The 16,624-nt window shown below is 38.2% G+C and overlaps 1 protein-coding gene across 4 annotated transcripts in view; it reads right to left on the bottom strand.

Moving 5' to 3' along the window:
* Positions 1 to 16,624, bottom strand: part of ARB2A (ARB2 cotranscriptional regulator A) — a 385,998-nt gene that overhangs the window by 142,470 nt on the left and 226,904 nt on the right. For all 4 annotated transcript variants that reach the window (XM_074995328.1, XM_074995326.1, XM_074995329.1 and 1 more), the window contains one exon: positions 626 to 745. In XM_074995328.1, coding sequence (XP_074851429.1) covers positions 626 to 745 — 120 coding nt within the window. The remainder of the gene's footprint in view (positions 1 to 625; positions 746 to 16,624) is intronic.

Genomic DNA, 16,624 nt, shown 5'->3' with positions numbered 1-16,624 from the left:
TCTAAATTCGGTGATTTTAAACAAGTTTTCTTCTAATGCTTTCATACAAGGTGATAGGCGAGTTTGCCTTCCATGGAAGTGGAAAAATCTGCATCCACACTCTTCTCTATACTTTCTTCATACAGGGAATGATCCAGAGCGCAATAAAAATGAACAGAAGTCTTTCCTGTGATATTATTAGGCTTTGGATCAAGTCCTCTGTGAGTTTCACTGTCATCAGGTACCTCCTAGTTCCTTCGTTTCAAACTGCACTGGGGGACATCATATAAAATAACATTGATTCAGTTAGCCTTACACAGCACTTGTTTTCACTTAGCCCCAATCTGGATTCTACAGAGCACCATGGAAGCTGTATTTGCGCGCCCCCCCCTTAAAAAAAAATCTACCACCAGTCAGGATCCATAGGTTTTGATTTAGCATAAAGCATAAAGTCCCACTAATTCAGTAAATAATCAACCAAGAAAAAATTCTGTTCTTAATTTTCTTAATCACAAACATATAATGTCAACAAATGTTTAGAGTTCTAAATTGTCTGTCCTCTTTGGAAAAAGAACATTATATTTAACTTTTGAAAGAACAAATCAAAATCCTAAGAAAACAGATTAAGAGGAAAGACAATACTTACCAACTCTACGAATGCAAGTCCACCATAACTATGAGCGACAAAAAACACATTCTCAGCTGCTGACTGCGCAATAAAATGGTCCCACACATAAATTACATGTTCTTCAGGAGAGCCATTATCCTGCACAGAGAAGTATATTATTCAATTTAATCTTCTGCAAACTGACAATTTTGTCTACAGGCAACGTGTTCCTATTTGTGTAAAAAGTTTCAATAAAAAAAAGCCACAAATATATTTGTGCTAGTGTTCAGAAAAATTGATTAATTCTTCTGATAAAAAACAAAATACCCCACCCAATTCTGAGAATATGATTTAAAGACTGCAAAATTTGTTTTCTTTGAACATAAAACAAAAAATTGTTTAGTTACAGGAGTTTAAGCATTATAATTGCTAAATGGCTACACAGCCTCTATCAAATGTAATTAATAATTAGCTCTAATGCATACTTTTCATCAGTAGATTTTCAAAGCTCTATGCAAAGGGGCTAGTATCACTTTCTCCATTTTACAGATGGTGAAATGAAAGCAGAGAATAGAGTGGACAAAGGTCACCCAGTAGAGCAGAGACACTGATCACCTTCAAACTTTTTTTTGTTTATTTGCATGAAGTTAAGATAAGTAACATAGAATAAGTATGGCTTAAAAATTCAGTTAGCCATTATGGAATTAGGCCATATTCTTTATTGTTAAAACACGAAGACATAGTAAGATGAAGCCTCTGTTTTATTATTGCTCTTAATCTTTTTATTGGATTTATTCTATAATGGCCTAACTGAGTTTTTAAGCCTTACTTATTCTATGTTATTATGTGACTACAAGCTAATATACAATGCAGATAGAGCACCTGTTGACCATTTTCTAGTACTACTCATTATTTGGGGCCCTACAGGTTAGGGGAGAACAACTTCTCTACTACTTAAAATCACAAACTGGGGATCAAAGTATCTGGACTGTACCTTCCTACATTCCTTTGTTACCAACTTTCTATATGCTTATCAGCAAGGCATTTAATCTCTCTGCACCTCACTTACCCCTTAGTATTAGGGCCTCTTACACAAGTATTAATGTAATAAACATGACATGCTTGGTACTCACTAAACAGCGCTTCCTTAATTGTAAAAAAAAAATAAAATAAAATAAAGTGGTATTAAAGTCATAATTAAGCAAATAGCAATGAAGACAACTGGTAGCCACAGGATTCTAATGACTTCCTGATTCATTATTCGTACAAATTATAGGTAGACTGTAAAATTTTCAAAAAGGAGCTCAAGTGTCTTCTTTTAAAAAAAATGACACGGGCACACAGGTGCCTACATCCCAGTGAAAAAGTAATCAGCCTCCTTAATCATACAAATAATTTTGAAACTTCTCTCCTCTGTTCCTTTAACTAGCAGAAACTGAGAACAAAGCTGTACTCCTGCCTTTGAATGTACAGCCTCAGACTGGTAAAACGGAAATGTTTATCAAACTTTCAAAATTGCCATGAAGTTCCTTAAACTTGGGCAGATACTATTATTGATTGGCTGACTCAACCCAACAATACAATGGCAATGTACTAGATAAATGCTGCATTCATCTCCATGCAAAGGGAATGAATATTTTCTGTCTTAACTCCAGGTGTGCAATTTGATCATGAAGATATAGAGTCCAGTCACTTGAACCCCAATACCTGATCTGGGCCCAACTGAAGACAGACAAGCAAATGTGGCTCACAAATGAATCATTCCCCCTCCCCCAAGATTTGTGTAAAGTAATACAGAGAAATATAGTCTGGAGTTTATTAAGGGACATTAATGGATGTTTCAACTTGGATTACTATAGCACAACAATGTTTAGGAGGTATAAGACAAGACAAACACCACATTATAATAAATAACAGTAGATAAGGAGTTTTCCTTAGTAAAGTATTGTGAATGAGGTTTACAGTTAATTTTTAATTTAGAAGAAAGTTAATCATTGTAAACACAATTTAACCATGTTCAAAGATCTGAAAAAAGAAAGAAGGATCAGTTATTTTTATTAAAAACTGTGTGCCAAATCATGGTGCATTCATTGTTATTGTTCTGTATACCACTAGGTAAAAAGCAAAAGGATTACAGTAAGAAGCTTCCAAAGGATTCCGAAATCAAGTAAGAGCCTAGAAATCTCAAAGTAACTCCCACTGACTAAAATAAAACCAACAGTCTGGTAAAATAAGTAATTAACTATTTGATTGTGCACATTCCAACATGAAGACTCAATTCAAGGTTAACAGTTATATACAAAAACAAGAGAAGGGTCTGTCTAAAATTAGTTACTTATGGACTATAATTACAGGCTTTTTATTGGTAAAGTACTTTAATGTAAAAGAGAGCACGAAGAAGTGAGTGAGGTTATATATTGGACCAATTTCCGTTAGGGAGCCAAAAAAGCTTTTGAGATACTTTGAGCTCATCTTCAGATCTGGGAAAGATATTTGAGTGTCACAGCTAACTACAAGTTTGAACCAATTATTTAGCATAAATAGCATGTACTTGAAGAGACCTTTCAAGGTGAAGCACTAGAATGTGGAGTTTGAAAGCCTGCCTCTCTCACCAACAGCAGTTCAATAACAAATATTCTCTCACACACTTGGACTATGGCCACCCTTGGCCAAAACTGAGAAACAGCCATGCTAATGGTCAAATCAAAGAATACTAATGAGGCACTGAACTGAATATTCAGCACCTCATTAGCATTCGCACACTGCCGGCCACGGTGCTTCAAAAGCGCTGCTTTCAAATGTAGCTGTGTCAAGCCACGCACACGGGATTCCTTTTCGAAAGGACCGTGCACATTTCGAAATCCCCATATTGGGAGGAGTAAGGGGATTTTGAAATGTATGGGGTCCTTTCGAAAAGAACCCCTGTGTAGCCACGGCACTTTTGAAGCACCACAGTTGTAAGTGTGCAAATGCTAATGAGGCGCTGACTATTCAATTAGCATGGCCATTTTGAAGTTTTGGCCAAGTGGGGCCACAGCCTTGGTGTCTCAATATCCTGGGACCAACATGGATACAACATCACTGTATATATTAATGTAATATGCAGCACTCCCTGCCACAGCAGGGGTGAAGCCAGGGACAGAAGGTCTGGGGCTTAGGGCAGTGATCCACGCCCTCCCCATGCAGTAGCAGGTAGAGCTCCTTTGCCTCCCTCCCACCATCAGCAGGCCTGGTAAATTGTATTGTTTGGTATACTCTGCTAACCGACAGGTAGCATATAAACAGGATGGGGGACAGGAGATCACTAATGGATGAAGTGACATATTTTAAAGTGAAATCTATTTCTTTATGATACATATTAGAATAATTTTACCTTGAAGCTAGTGAGGATTTCAGGTAACTTTGTGGAAAATAACAAGTTAAGTGCTATAGCTATGTGAGAGACAGCTTGCTATCTATAGGCAGGTATAGCAGTCTGCAGAGAACTGCAGGGCTCTAAAAATTTTAATTTATACCAATTCCAACCAGGTTTGAGCATGAAGTGGGTCTGTCTGGCCTTGGATAAATTAGGGTGCTGAGTACTGGAGTTTCAGTTCAGAAGGTGACAAGCCAAGGTAGCTGTTATTTCCTGTTCTTTTATTGCTGCCAGAGTATCCTACCTTGACACGTTAATTTGTTACTTAATGAAGTGGAGGCCTCTTTGTCATACTTCCCATCATATTCTGTACAATCACATAAAAAGAGAGTGAAAAGTTATATTGCCTGCCTCATAAGGCAGTTGTGAGGCTTTATTCATTGTTATCTGTGAAGTGTGGAAGGCTGCTATAGAAGCCCAGATCAACATTTTCTACTATACATGCCCCAAGTTAGATAGCTAAACCCCATAGTTATGTGCCTAAATACATGGCTTCACTGTCAGTGATACTGATAAGAGCTGTAGGCATTCAGCACTCTGAAAATCAAATAATTTATTCTGGGTCCTAAGAGATGTTAGATGCCTATCTTGAAGCATCCACCTTTTAAAATATTGGCTCTAATGTAGTATTCTTGGCTGTTTTCTTTTTACGCTGACAGTCAGCCAAAATAAATTCCTCAACAAATATTTGAGATTAAATTTCTATTTGTAACTTTCCTGCAGCACACTTCTCTTGTCTTTTGACTTACAAGCAGATTTCTGTTTGAATTTTGCATTTAGTTTGACCTATTTCTTACAAATTATGGTGAGAGTCATCAAATAAAACTTTTGTAGGGTAAAATTTGTTTGACTAACTTATCTGAATTTTATTTAAATAACACAATACTTTTGGAGTTTTAATATTTCTTGTCTTATATTGAGCACTTGAAATCATAAGACACGCACTCAGAGCAGCTAAAAGTTTGGAGAACTTTCTACCCATATAAAGAGGATTTAAAATGTTATTCTAGTTTAAAAATGGAGGATCAGACTCTCCAGCATGCTAAGATTTCTCAAGTACAAAATGATTGGAATACAGGATGAAATAGCTAGTGTAAAACAATGCTCCCCTTGCCAAATCCTAGAGTAAAGCAAGTGAGGAGAGACTGTCAGGGGCATGATGAAGTGGACCTCTTCCAGTGGTACAAGGTCACAAAATGACATTAAACCAGAAATGTGATTTGGAGTTGTTCCTCTGCTGCTTTAATTTAAAGTGGGGCTAGATAGCTGACAATAAGGCAGAGCTCATGTACCTGCTCCTCTTTTCACTACTCCGGGGCTATGTAATATCTGTTGCATAATTTGCTACTTTGAAAAATTTTACACAATTCATTTTTAAAAGAAATAATACATTACAAAGAGAACTTAAGGTACCATTTAATTCACTGTTAAGCAATGGAATATGAACTTCTTTTAATGACTGTCTTTATTTCACAACCATTGTATTTACACAGCATATTAAAAGGAACGACACAGTTTCAGCAGCTAATTAAAAAAAACCCGTTCCTGATCCACAAAAGGTAATTTGGAAACAGGTACCCATAGATGCAGTTCCAGGAAGGTTAATGACAGGAACCAAGGATTATCAGACAACATACTTTTCCCACATGAAACAGTTCCCTTTCAAGAACAAAAATCACCAGATGTTTCCAGCAGAAATAGCATTGAATTTTTTTTTTTTGGCTAAGATAGAAATGAACACTCAAAGTATTGCTTTGAGAAAAGATTTTCTTTACTAATCTTAGAACAAAACGGTTGTGTGTGTGTGTGAGTGTGAGAGAGAGAGAGAGAGAGAGAGAGAGAATGCCTTCTAAATACTACCCATTAGCCATATATAAAAAAAGACTAACTTTCCAAACTAAATGACCACTGCCTCAAAAATGGTCATAAATTGTTAACTTGGACATTTTCATTCTCATGTGAAAAAAGTTTAATTAAAGCAATTTAACAGTATATTTTTCAAAACAGTATGGTGATGACAAATAATTATTTCTAAATCCATTTTACTATCTCTAGGCCTGATCTTGTTCTGTATCTGAACACTGCTTGAATCAGAAAACTGGGAGTAAGGTTCAAGCAAAAGGTTACAATTCCATAATCCTCTGATGAACTTGGCCTTGACTCAACCCTAGCAGAGGTTAGAAAAGTCAGAAGCTGCTCTAATCTCTACCTAGTGGAACACTTTGAGAAAAGCCAAAATGCAGCAATGCTCTGGCTTCCTCTTTGCTAGCGCTGGGGAGGCCAAATTTAGCTCATGAGCTAAATCTGGCTCTTCACCATTAAAGAGCAGCCTGTGGTCCCAAATTCTCCACCCACCAGAGTTGGGGGAGAGAAGAGGCGGCAAAGCTCAGGACCTCTGCCTTGCAGTGGGGTGGAGAGTAGGAGCTTCTGCTCAGCAGACAGGAGAATGTAAGGACATCAGCTCTGTGGAGTGCATCTGCCAGTGTTCAGGGCTTCAGGCAGAATGCAACTGAAGACCCAAAACTCATCAGGCACTTGTAAAGGGATGAAGCCCTGTCCTCTGTAAGATGCATACAACTCTTGAATGTCTGAAGATTGTCATATGTGACTCACAGGTCAGTAAATTGGCCCACCCCCACCTCAAATGCATCCTTTATGCCTGACCACTGAACTCTCATGCACGTTAAGAACTCTCCCATGCTGGGTGAATTCTTAGCTAGCCACACAGGGACAGGTTCTAGGCTCTTTTTGCCACTGAAGTGCACACAGGGACTCAAACAATGGGAATAACCATCAAAATGGAGATATGGAAGACACCTTCAGATGTCATCAAGTCCAGACCCTTGTGCTGAGGCAGGACCAAGGAAACACAGACCATGCCTGACAGATGCTTATCCCACCTCATTCTTGAAAACCTCCAGTGATGGGGGTTACACAAATTCCTTGAAATTTGGAGTTAAACTACCTTTATAATTAGAAAGTCTTTTGGAATATCTAATACAAATATCCCATTACTTCTTGTTTCACCTTAAGTGGACATGGAGAACAATTATTTCTCATCCTCTTTATAGCAGCCTTAACATATTTGAGGACAGTTATCAAGTCTCCCCTCAGTCATCTTTTCCTAAGACTACACATGCCCATAGGTCAGATTTTCTAGAACTTTTATATCTTTTGTTTCTCTCCTCTGGATTCTCCAGTTTACCCACATCTTTCTCAATGTGTGCTGCCCAGAACAGTCCACCCTCATCCACCTGAAGCATCACCAATGCCTGTTCATCCCAAAATGACATTAACCTTTTTGCACAACTGAATCAGATTGTTGACTCATATTTAGTTTGTGACCGGCTATAATCAACAAATAACACCATATCACCAGTTATTCCCCATTTTGTAGTTGTACATTTGATTTTTCTCTTCCTAAGTACATTTTCACTTATCTTTATTGAAATGTATCAGATTCATTCTTGATTTTGTCAAGATTATTTTGAATTCAAATCATGTCCTCCAAAGTGCTTGCATTCAGTAACAGCTTAGTGTCCTCTGCATATTTTATAAGCATGCTTTCCACTCCATTATTCAAGTCATTAATGAAAATATTGACTATTATCAGACCTAGAACTGATTCCTGTGGGAGCCCACTAGATACAGCCTCTCAGCCATTTCATCTAGACCGTATTTCCTTATTTGCTTATGAAGATCCATAGAATCATAGAACACTAGGACTGGAACGGACCTCGAGAGGCCATTGAGTCCAGCCCCCTGCCCCAATGGCAGGACCAAGTACTGTCTAAACCATCCCTGATAGACATCTATTTAACCTGTTCTTAAATATCTCCAGAGATGGAGATTCCACAACCTCCCTAGGTAATTTATTCCACTGTTTGACCACCCTGACAGTTAGGAACTTTTTCCTAATGTCCAACCTAAACCTCCCTTGCCGCAGTTTAAGTCCATTGCCTCTTGTTCTATCCTCAGAGGCCAAGAAGAACAAGTTTTCTCCCTCCTCCTTATGACATCCTTTTAGATACCTGAAAACTTGCTATCATGTCCCCCCCTCAATCTTCTCTTTCCCAAACTAAACAAGCCCAATTCTTTCACAGCCTTTCTTCAGAGGTCACATTCTCTAGACCTTTAATCATTTTTGTTGCTCTTTTCTGGACCCTCTCTAATTTCTCCACATCTTTCTTGAACTGCGGTGCCCAGAACTGGACACAATACTCCAGCTGAGGCCTAACCAGCTCAGAGTAGAGCGGAAGAATGACTTTTCGTGTCTTGTTCACAACACATCTGTTAATGCATCCCAGAATCATGTTTGCTTTTTTTGCAACACCATCAGAATGTTGACTCATATGTAGCTTGTGGTCCACTATAACCCCTAGATCCCTTTCTGCTGTAGTCATTTCTAGACCATCTCTCCTCATTCTGTATGTGTGAAAATGATTGTTCCTTCCCAAGTGGAGCACTTTTCATTTGTCCTTATTAAACTTCAGCCTGTTTACCTCAGACCATTTCTCCAATTTATCCAGATCATTTTGAATTATGACCCTATCCTCCAAAGCAGTTGCAACCCCTCCCAGCTTGGTATCATCTGCAAACACAATAAGCGTACTTTCTATGCCAATATCTAAATCATTGATGAAGACATTGAACAGAACCAGTCCTAACACAGACCCCTGCGGAACCCCACTTGTTATACTTTTCCAGCAGGATTGAGAACCATTAAGAACTACTCTCTGAGTACGGTTATCCAGCCGGTTATGCACCCACCTTATAGTAGCCTCATCTAAATTGTATTTGCCTAGTTTTTTGAGAAGAATATCATGCGAGACAGTATCAAATGCTTTACTAAAGTCTAGGTATACCACATCTACCACTTCTCCCCTATCCACAAGGCTCGTTATCCTATCAAAGAAAGCTATCAGCCTACCGGCCTGGGTGAGCATCACACAGGGGAAGGCTAATCAAGGGAACAAAGGTCAGGCAGGCAGCCCCAACTGCCACAGAAACTGAAAGTGATCCACCTGAAATCAAAATGGCAGTTCAAATTCAAACAGTTAAGCACACTCACTCACCCCAAAAGCCAGCGCTCTCACTTGGTAGCTTCTGCAGCGGCACGATCACTTGCTCTCCCTCTTAAACTCCCCTGTCTGCAGCTCCCTGTCCGCTTCAAGACTGTATCAAGTCTGTTTAAAACTAAGATACATCACACCTATGCATCTCTGTTCTCTAGTAGGGCAGTAACTCTGTCGAAGGAGGAAATTAGTTTGATTTCACATGACTTGTTTCTGAGAAACCCATGTTGGTTATTCCTTAGAACCCTATTATGTCTCTAGGTGCTCACAAAGTGATTGTTTAATAATTTGATCCATTGCCTTTCCATGTATTGAAGTTAGGCTGAGTGGTTTATAATGCCCTGAGTCCTCTTCATTACCTTTTCTTAAAGACAGATACTCCAGTCGTCTGGGACCTCACCCATCGTCCATGAGTTCTCAAAGATAAATGTTAACAATTCCCATATTAGTTCGGCTAGTTACCTAAATACTATGAGGTGAATCTGATCAGCCCTAGTTACCTATTGTATCTACAGACTAACAGATTTTTTTGGAGCATAAGCTTTTGTGGGCAAAGACCCACTTTATCTTTACCCACAAAAGCATATACTTTAAAAAAATCAGTCTATATGGTCGCACAGGACTTCTTGTTTTTGAGCATACAGACTAACACAGCTACCCCACTGATACTTGTTACCTATTGTGTCTTACCTACCAAAGTATTCTTTCACTGTTCTTTCCTTAGTTCAGCTTGTGTCCTTTTCCTCTTTCTGCTAACATTAATTGTGTTGAATGTCTGGTCATCATTAACCTTCTGGAGATACCATCACTGGACCTAACCATGTTAATTACAGGATCAGGAGCTCATTCTCCTGTACCTCTACCAATGTTATATATGCCAACGTGTGCCAACAATGCCCCTCTAATATGTACATTGGGCAAACTGGAAAAACACCTCGCCAAAGAATGAATGGGCACCAAGCAGACTTTAGGAATCTGAATACACATAAACCTGTCAGTGAGCATTTCACTGGAGTGGGCCATTCTGTTAAAGACCTGAGACTATGAATCCTACAACAAAGAGACTTTAACAGCAGATTACAAAAGGAGCTGTGTGAACTGGAGTTCATGCTCAAATGCGAAACATTGACTCTTGGCCTTAATAGAGATAGCAATTATCTCACAAATTACGAAGACAGTCTCCCTACCTTTGATATTTGTAATGAACTCAGGCAGGACAATTAATATTTTACACCCTTGCCCCTTTCTTCAGTTCTATGTATCTGATTTGTCAGTTTTTATTTAAATTTTTTTTTGGATCTCTGTATTATAAAACCATCAGTTGTGTACTGGAAATGTTATATCTCTTGGTCTGAGGAAGTGGGTTTGCCCTACAAAAACTCATCACCTAATAAATTTTGTTAGTCTTTAAAGTGCTACCTGACTGATGGTTTATTTTATTAAAAACAGACTAACACAGCTACCTCTCCCCTCCGTCATCTGGACATCATTGGTTACTAGCTTTTCTTCAATACTAAGCAGAGGACCTACACTTTCCTACTGCTTTTCCTAACGTATTTTAAAAACCTCTCCCTAGTGTCTTTTATATCCCTTGCTAACTGTAATTCATTTTGTGCCGTAGCCTTTCTGATGCTTGTCCCTACAAGAGTGTACTCTCCTTTTTTACTCCTCCTTAGTAATTCATCCATGATTCCACTTTTTGTAGGATTCCTTTCTGATTTGCAGGTCATCAAAGAACTCCTCATGGAGCCATAATGGCTTCTTACTATCCTTTCAGTCTTTCCTTTGCATCAGGATAGATGGCAGCTTTGTCTTTAATATTGTCTCCTGAGATGTTGCCAGCTCTCCTCAACTCCCTTTTTCCTTAGTTTTGATTCCCATGGGACCTCACCTGCCAGTTCTGAGTCTGTTAAAGGTCTGTTTTCATTTGTTTGTTTGCTTGTTTTAAGGCTGGTATCCTTATTCTGCTCTGCTCTCACTCCTTTTTCTCAGAATCATAAATTTTATCAGCTGACATATAAAAATATATCATAGTCTTGTTTTTGGTCCTCTTGGTATTGTTTTGTCCAGTTTCAATCTTAATTATGTATTACATATGCATATTAACACCTCAGATTATGTAGAATATTAACATGAAGCATTGTTTAATAAAATGCTGTCAAAAATCTTCTGTTCCAAGCAGATGTAATATAATGCTTACACTATGAGAAAATTTAGCTGTACTGTTGTGAATAGTAAGTAAAATACTTTACCTTGTAAATCTATCAGGAATAAACAAATTATTGCGGGGAAACTCTCAGGCAAGTCTATTTTGTAAACAGCAAAAATGAGTGGCCTCATTTTTGTTTGTCATTTTTGTAATATTCTATAGTTTGACAGTGTAAGAGTTGTAAGATATATAACATTTTAATGAATCTCAAGCCATTAGAGTAGACAGATAAGCAGTGTGCATACAGTAAATACAGTGATATGTTCTGCTCCATTCAAAATACAGCTTGAATTTACTAACGTTATGTTGCACTCATTAATTGTGAAATACCACGCCGAAGTGAGACAGGAACGAAAGCCTTATCAACTATGCCAGATTCCAACACCTAGACGTTGCAAGGTCTGCTGTTATGATGGACTACCTAAGCTGATAACACATGGAATTATCTAAACAACATTTGCATATTTGTGTAATTATTTTCTAAGGTTAATTAGCTCATGCAAAGCAGCTTGCCCTTTGAGACTGCTCATGGTGACAGGTTCACATATTTCTTGTTCCAGTGCCAAATTTTACAGATTTTTTTTTTACCGCTAACCTGTTGCTGGAAAGTTACAAAGCGTGAAAAATGCTCAGTACCCTTTGCAGTTATGATTTTCAGAGGCTGTTGAGCCAGTTCAGAACCAAGCCTAGATAGCTAATATTGAACTATCACATACACTACTTTAATTTTTTCCTCAATCTCAGCAGTATTCACAGAAGATCAAATGAATTTTAAGTTTATGCACTAGAATGCTCTTTTCCATAGAAAAAAAAAATATATATAGGCCTGTAAATCAGGTATCCTCGTGTTTCCTACAGGAGAGAAATGTACACAATAATACCACCTAGCTGAATTATTTTAAAATAACCTCATAAAAAGTTTAATAATACTGCATTATCCAGTTATCTTTTCTCCTTGGATTCTAAGCCTTATTCTACCTCTGTGGACTAATGTACTCAGGCAGATTATACAAGTTAATCATATAAGAAGTAAATTACATTTCAAGTCAGTAGCAGAGTACTCTTTCCCTTAAAGTAGGAAATTATTTTATTATGATTGTTATTCTTATATTTTTTCTCTGTTAGCCTGAATTCAAAAAAAGTGAGATTTTATTGGGCTAAACATTTATAAAGAGCAGGTCACCTAATTTACAGAAAATCATTACATAAAAGTATGAAAAGCTATTAAGGAAATATTAATTTGACATTAACCACGTGGATGATATTAGCTGGTCCTTTGAACAAGAACTGTTTTTTTCAAAACAGTTTGTATTTTATTTTGATATGCATTTCAAAATTTGGGGCTGGAAAACAGTGAAGGGAACAGAAGGGGGAAAAATTCCAGCTAAAAATGTTAAACTTAGAACATTGCTGGGGCGGGAATTTTCATAAGGACTCAGTGTTCTCCTACCTCTGCTCTCACTGAAGTCAGTGGGAGGTTTGCCATTGACTTTACGACTATTAGAGTTACAGCCAATTCTGAGCTCTTCTGAAAAACCCACAGCTTGAAGTTTTATATCTAGAAAATGTTAAGCATATACGGTTTACCTGTATGGGATCTCTTTTTTTCCCTGCCCCGTCCATGTTCTTTGCTCAATTCACTGCATCCTCCTTCACGTGCTCTAGTGGTTTGCAATGCTGCACTGCCTTTCTTAACTCCCTAGTCCCTTCTGCCTACGCTTCATACCACTTTCACACTGAACCAGTTTCCTGTCTCTCATAGCCCTCAGTTCCAAGACTAGACTGCACATCTGCATGACACAAGTTCTCCTCCCAGTCCTCTGCCTCCACTGCCCCCCACCAGTTCCTTGTGCCCTTTCCCAGGAACCTGGCTGCTCTTCCCCCTTCATCTTGGATTACGACTAATACATGTCTGTCAGCAGCTGCTCAATTTATAAAACTTTTAAAAATTAATCTGAAGCCCTGGTTTGCATGGATCTGAAATTAACTTGGGGCCTCGATAGCTGAATTGCTTCTTAGAGCAAGAAAGCTGCAACAAGAAGCAAAACAAGGAGAGAAAGCAAGGAAAAAAAGAAAAATGATGTGCCCTGCCACACACAGTCAGTCCCAAATGGAGTATCACAGTGTCTGCAGTGCACCTTAGTGCACAGGAAGTCTGTAATTGTAGTCACTGGAGTCTCTTACCAGCACTCTTGGGTGTCACATTTTATTAGAGTCATAGAGCTTCCAGCTCACGTAATATTAAAGTATTTTAATTTTTTTTCCATGGACTTCTTTTGCAAATTTTTGCCCTTATATAAAAATGGTTACTAGTTCCTGTTAGTTTCATTATGACTGGAGCCAGGTCACCTTCAGCAGTGACTTCTAATGAAGATCTAATGGGACCAATCCCAACTGATGAAATCTTCTGTCCTTTTACTTTTACTCAAACTAAAATATTTGTGGCAGATACCTTCCCCTCTCCTCTCTCTCCAACATGGCAATGGAAAGAACAGCAGGAGGTGGTGAGAAAAGAGATTGGCAGACTATAGGTCCTTCATTGCAGTCTGTTAATCAAATTAGGGGAAGGAAAATATGATAATATCTGGAGCTTCCTTTATAGCAGCACCAGAGAGATAAGTCTGAGGGTAGAGGGACTGAGAATCTCCTAAGAAAACTATTGTTCCACTGAAATTATGAAAATATAGAACAATATCACATCACAGAATGCTTACAGGCGTCAGTCCTCCCAAAGGCAGAGCAGGCCAAGAGATGATGCCCAGGGCAGAGCTCCACCCCCATTTGAGAAGAAGTGCAAGAGACCGAACACAGGAGAAAGCTTGTCATTCTAAAAGTAGCAGGAAGACCAAATCAGAAAAGGAGAGCAAAGGGAGGTGTGGAGCCTGTGACCTGAGAGATAAAAGGGAGATTGAAAAGTAGTAGTATAGGATGGTTACATCCCTCTCTAAGAAAAAAAACCTGGAATTTCTAGAACATGCTATTAGACAACATTTTCAAAAATGACCTTCCAGAAGCTTCAAAGCACCATAATTTTCAAAATTTAATTTTTAACCAAACTTTCCAGAAAAATCTTGGAATTTTAGAAAGACCATTCTTCCCCTCAAGAAGCTGAGGATAGAGTACAAAATGACATTAATAGTGGAAAGGAAGCTTCAGCCCTAATAATGGGAGTGGCTATTACTACTCCATAATATCTATCTATCTATCTATAGGAAGAAAGGAGGAGGAGTGTTGAGATCGTAATGGCATAATGATGGGATGAGTTAGTACCTGTGGCACTCTCAAAGAAGTGAATTTTCTGGGGTGATAGAGCTTTATACATTGGGCTATCCCAGGAAATGGGAATATCATGGAAGAAAATACAAGATGGAAGAGGAATAAGAAAACAGAGAGAGGGGTGAGACTAGTGGAGCAAAGTGGCTCTGGCTGGATGTAACAAAAAGCGCAGAAATGCTCTTGGGGGCATGTTTAAGATGATCTTTAAAGCTGAAAACAAGCAATAAAAGTTTGGTGCAGCAGGTGAAGGTGCTCCTAGAGGGCCTCAAACAAAAGAAAACGAATATTGAATGATAGGGTAGGACGACGCCTTTAGTAGTTGCATTCTGAAGGAAATGGAAACTACAAGATGAGAGCCAGGCCTTGAAGTGATTGTTTTACTTACATCTATTTTATTTACATCTGTTTTACTTGTAAAAGAGTGAATCAAAGAGACTTTTCCCATAATGTAATAAGAGGCCTTAATTGACAATAACTGCTCTCAAATGACAGCAAAATTAATAGAAACCAACTGAAGGAGTGGTGACTTCAGTTATCTTGTTACTTGATGTTCCAACTGCAGTTCCTTAGACTTTTCTTGAAATACATAACATTTTACCACAAAAAACAGGCACAAAAGATATGATAAATGCACGGATTTTATGTGAGATGTATGATACCAGACAGATGAGAAGATGGAATCTGAAATTACTCCTAAGTTATGAACTGAAAGACTGAGATAAATGTTGGCATCCTCAACAATAATATAGAACAGAGGATGAGATGGTTTGAGAGTAAAGTGTGAACTCAGACTTTGTCATTGCATGAACTTTGAAATTAAAATGGTTTGTGAGCTTTGAAGAAACAGCCTAAGGACTGATCCTTAAGAAAAGCTTGTCAATACTTTCTGGCTCAGAAAGATGGCTGTAGAGAATCATGACATCAGAAGCAAACAAGGAAAACAAGAATTCTATTTCACAATAAATGTGGAGATTTTTGACATGTGGTTTCATTCCACAAGGGAACAGACACTAATCTTTCAAAAACTTTTGGAAAAAATTAAGATAGAAACTCCCATTCTCAAATAACTAACAGCCCAATGGTTAGGGAACTTACCTACTATGTGGGAGTCCCATGTTAAAATTCATGGCCTGGATCAGTTAGAACGGGGACTTGAACATGGGCCTTTCACAACCCAGGTGAATCCTTAAGAGTTCTGTGCTCTCAGTTCGTGTACAAAAAAAATCTGGGAATTTTTCCAGTGTTTATTTTCCAAATATAAAACTGGGATGAAATTGGGTTAAATAATTTTTAAAAAATCAGAAGAAAATAAACTTCTATTAATATGCACATTTTACTGCAGCATAATTGAAATTTTTAAGGAATATGTTGTTTCTATCACAGCTAGTAGTTTTTCCAGAATCCTGCTTTGCATACACATAAATTTTCTCCAAAGTATCCTCACTGATGTTGAAGCTTTTTCTGTCTTAAAGGCTGTCCAACTTTGATAATAAATGTTCTGCTTCAATAGATCTAGTGGGTACACTCACAACTTCTCACTCCACTTTGCTGAAGTTAAAGTATATGTTGATGACTACTCCTAAAAAACAAGTGCAGCCAGTTTCACTTTGTCAGACTTAGGCAAATTCATGTCAGTAGTAAATTCCCCTTTCAGAGTTCAAATGTCATCATTAGTGGCAACTGACAAACACTATGGCACAACGCTCATACTCTGCTGCGAAGTTCACCTTTGGAAAGGTGTAACACCTGGTAACATTCCAAAAAGAATCTTCAGCATCAAACACTTCAGAGTTCAAATTAAGGGCCATCACATTTGAATTCATCCCTTTCTTGCTGAGTACCGTGTTGGAAGGTTGGAATGTTTTTCTGTTGTAGTTATTGTATTCCAGGGTAGAAAGGATTTCCAGAAACAGTTGAGTATTTCCCCTGAAACTTTGGTGCTCAGTTCCACTGAGATTTTGGTTGTCAGAATCCAGTAAACCAATACTGGCAAAGCTGTTGGCAGCAGAGAAAACTCCAGTGTTTCCTGTGTATCAAACAACGATTCCAAGTTTTCAACAATG

This window comes from Carettochelys insculpta, chromosome 5 (assembly GCF_033958435.1).
Source record: "Carettochelys insculpta isolate YL-2023 chromosome 5, ASM3395843v1, whole genome shotgun sequence".
Classification (NCBI taxonomy): domain Eukaryota; kingdom Metazoa; phylum Chordata; order Testudines; family Carettochelyidae; genus Carettochelys; species Carettochelys insculpta.
Note: the sequence above shows the minus strand (reverse complement) of the source record. Positions and strands in the feature narration are given on the sequence as shown.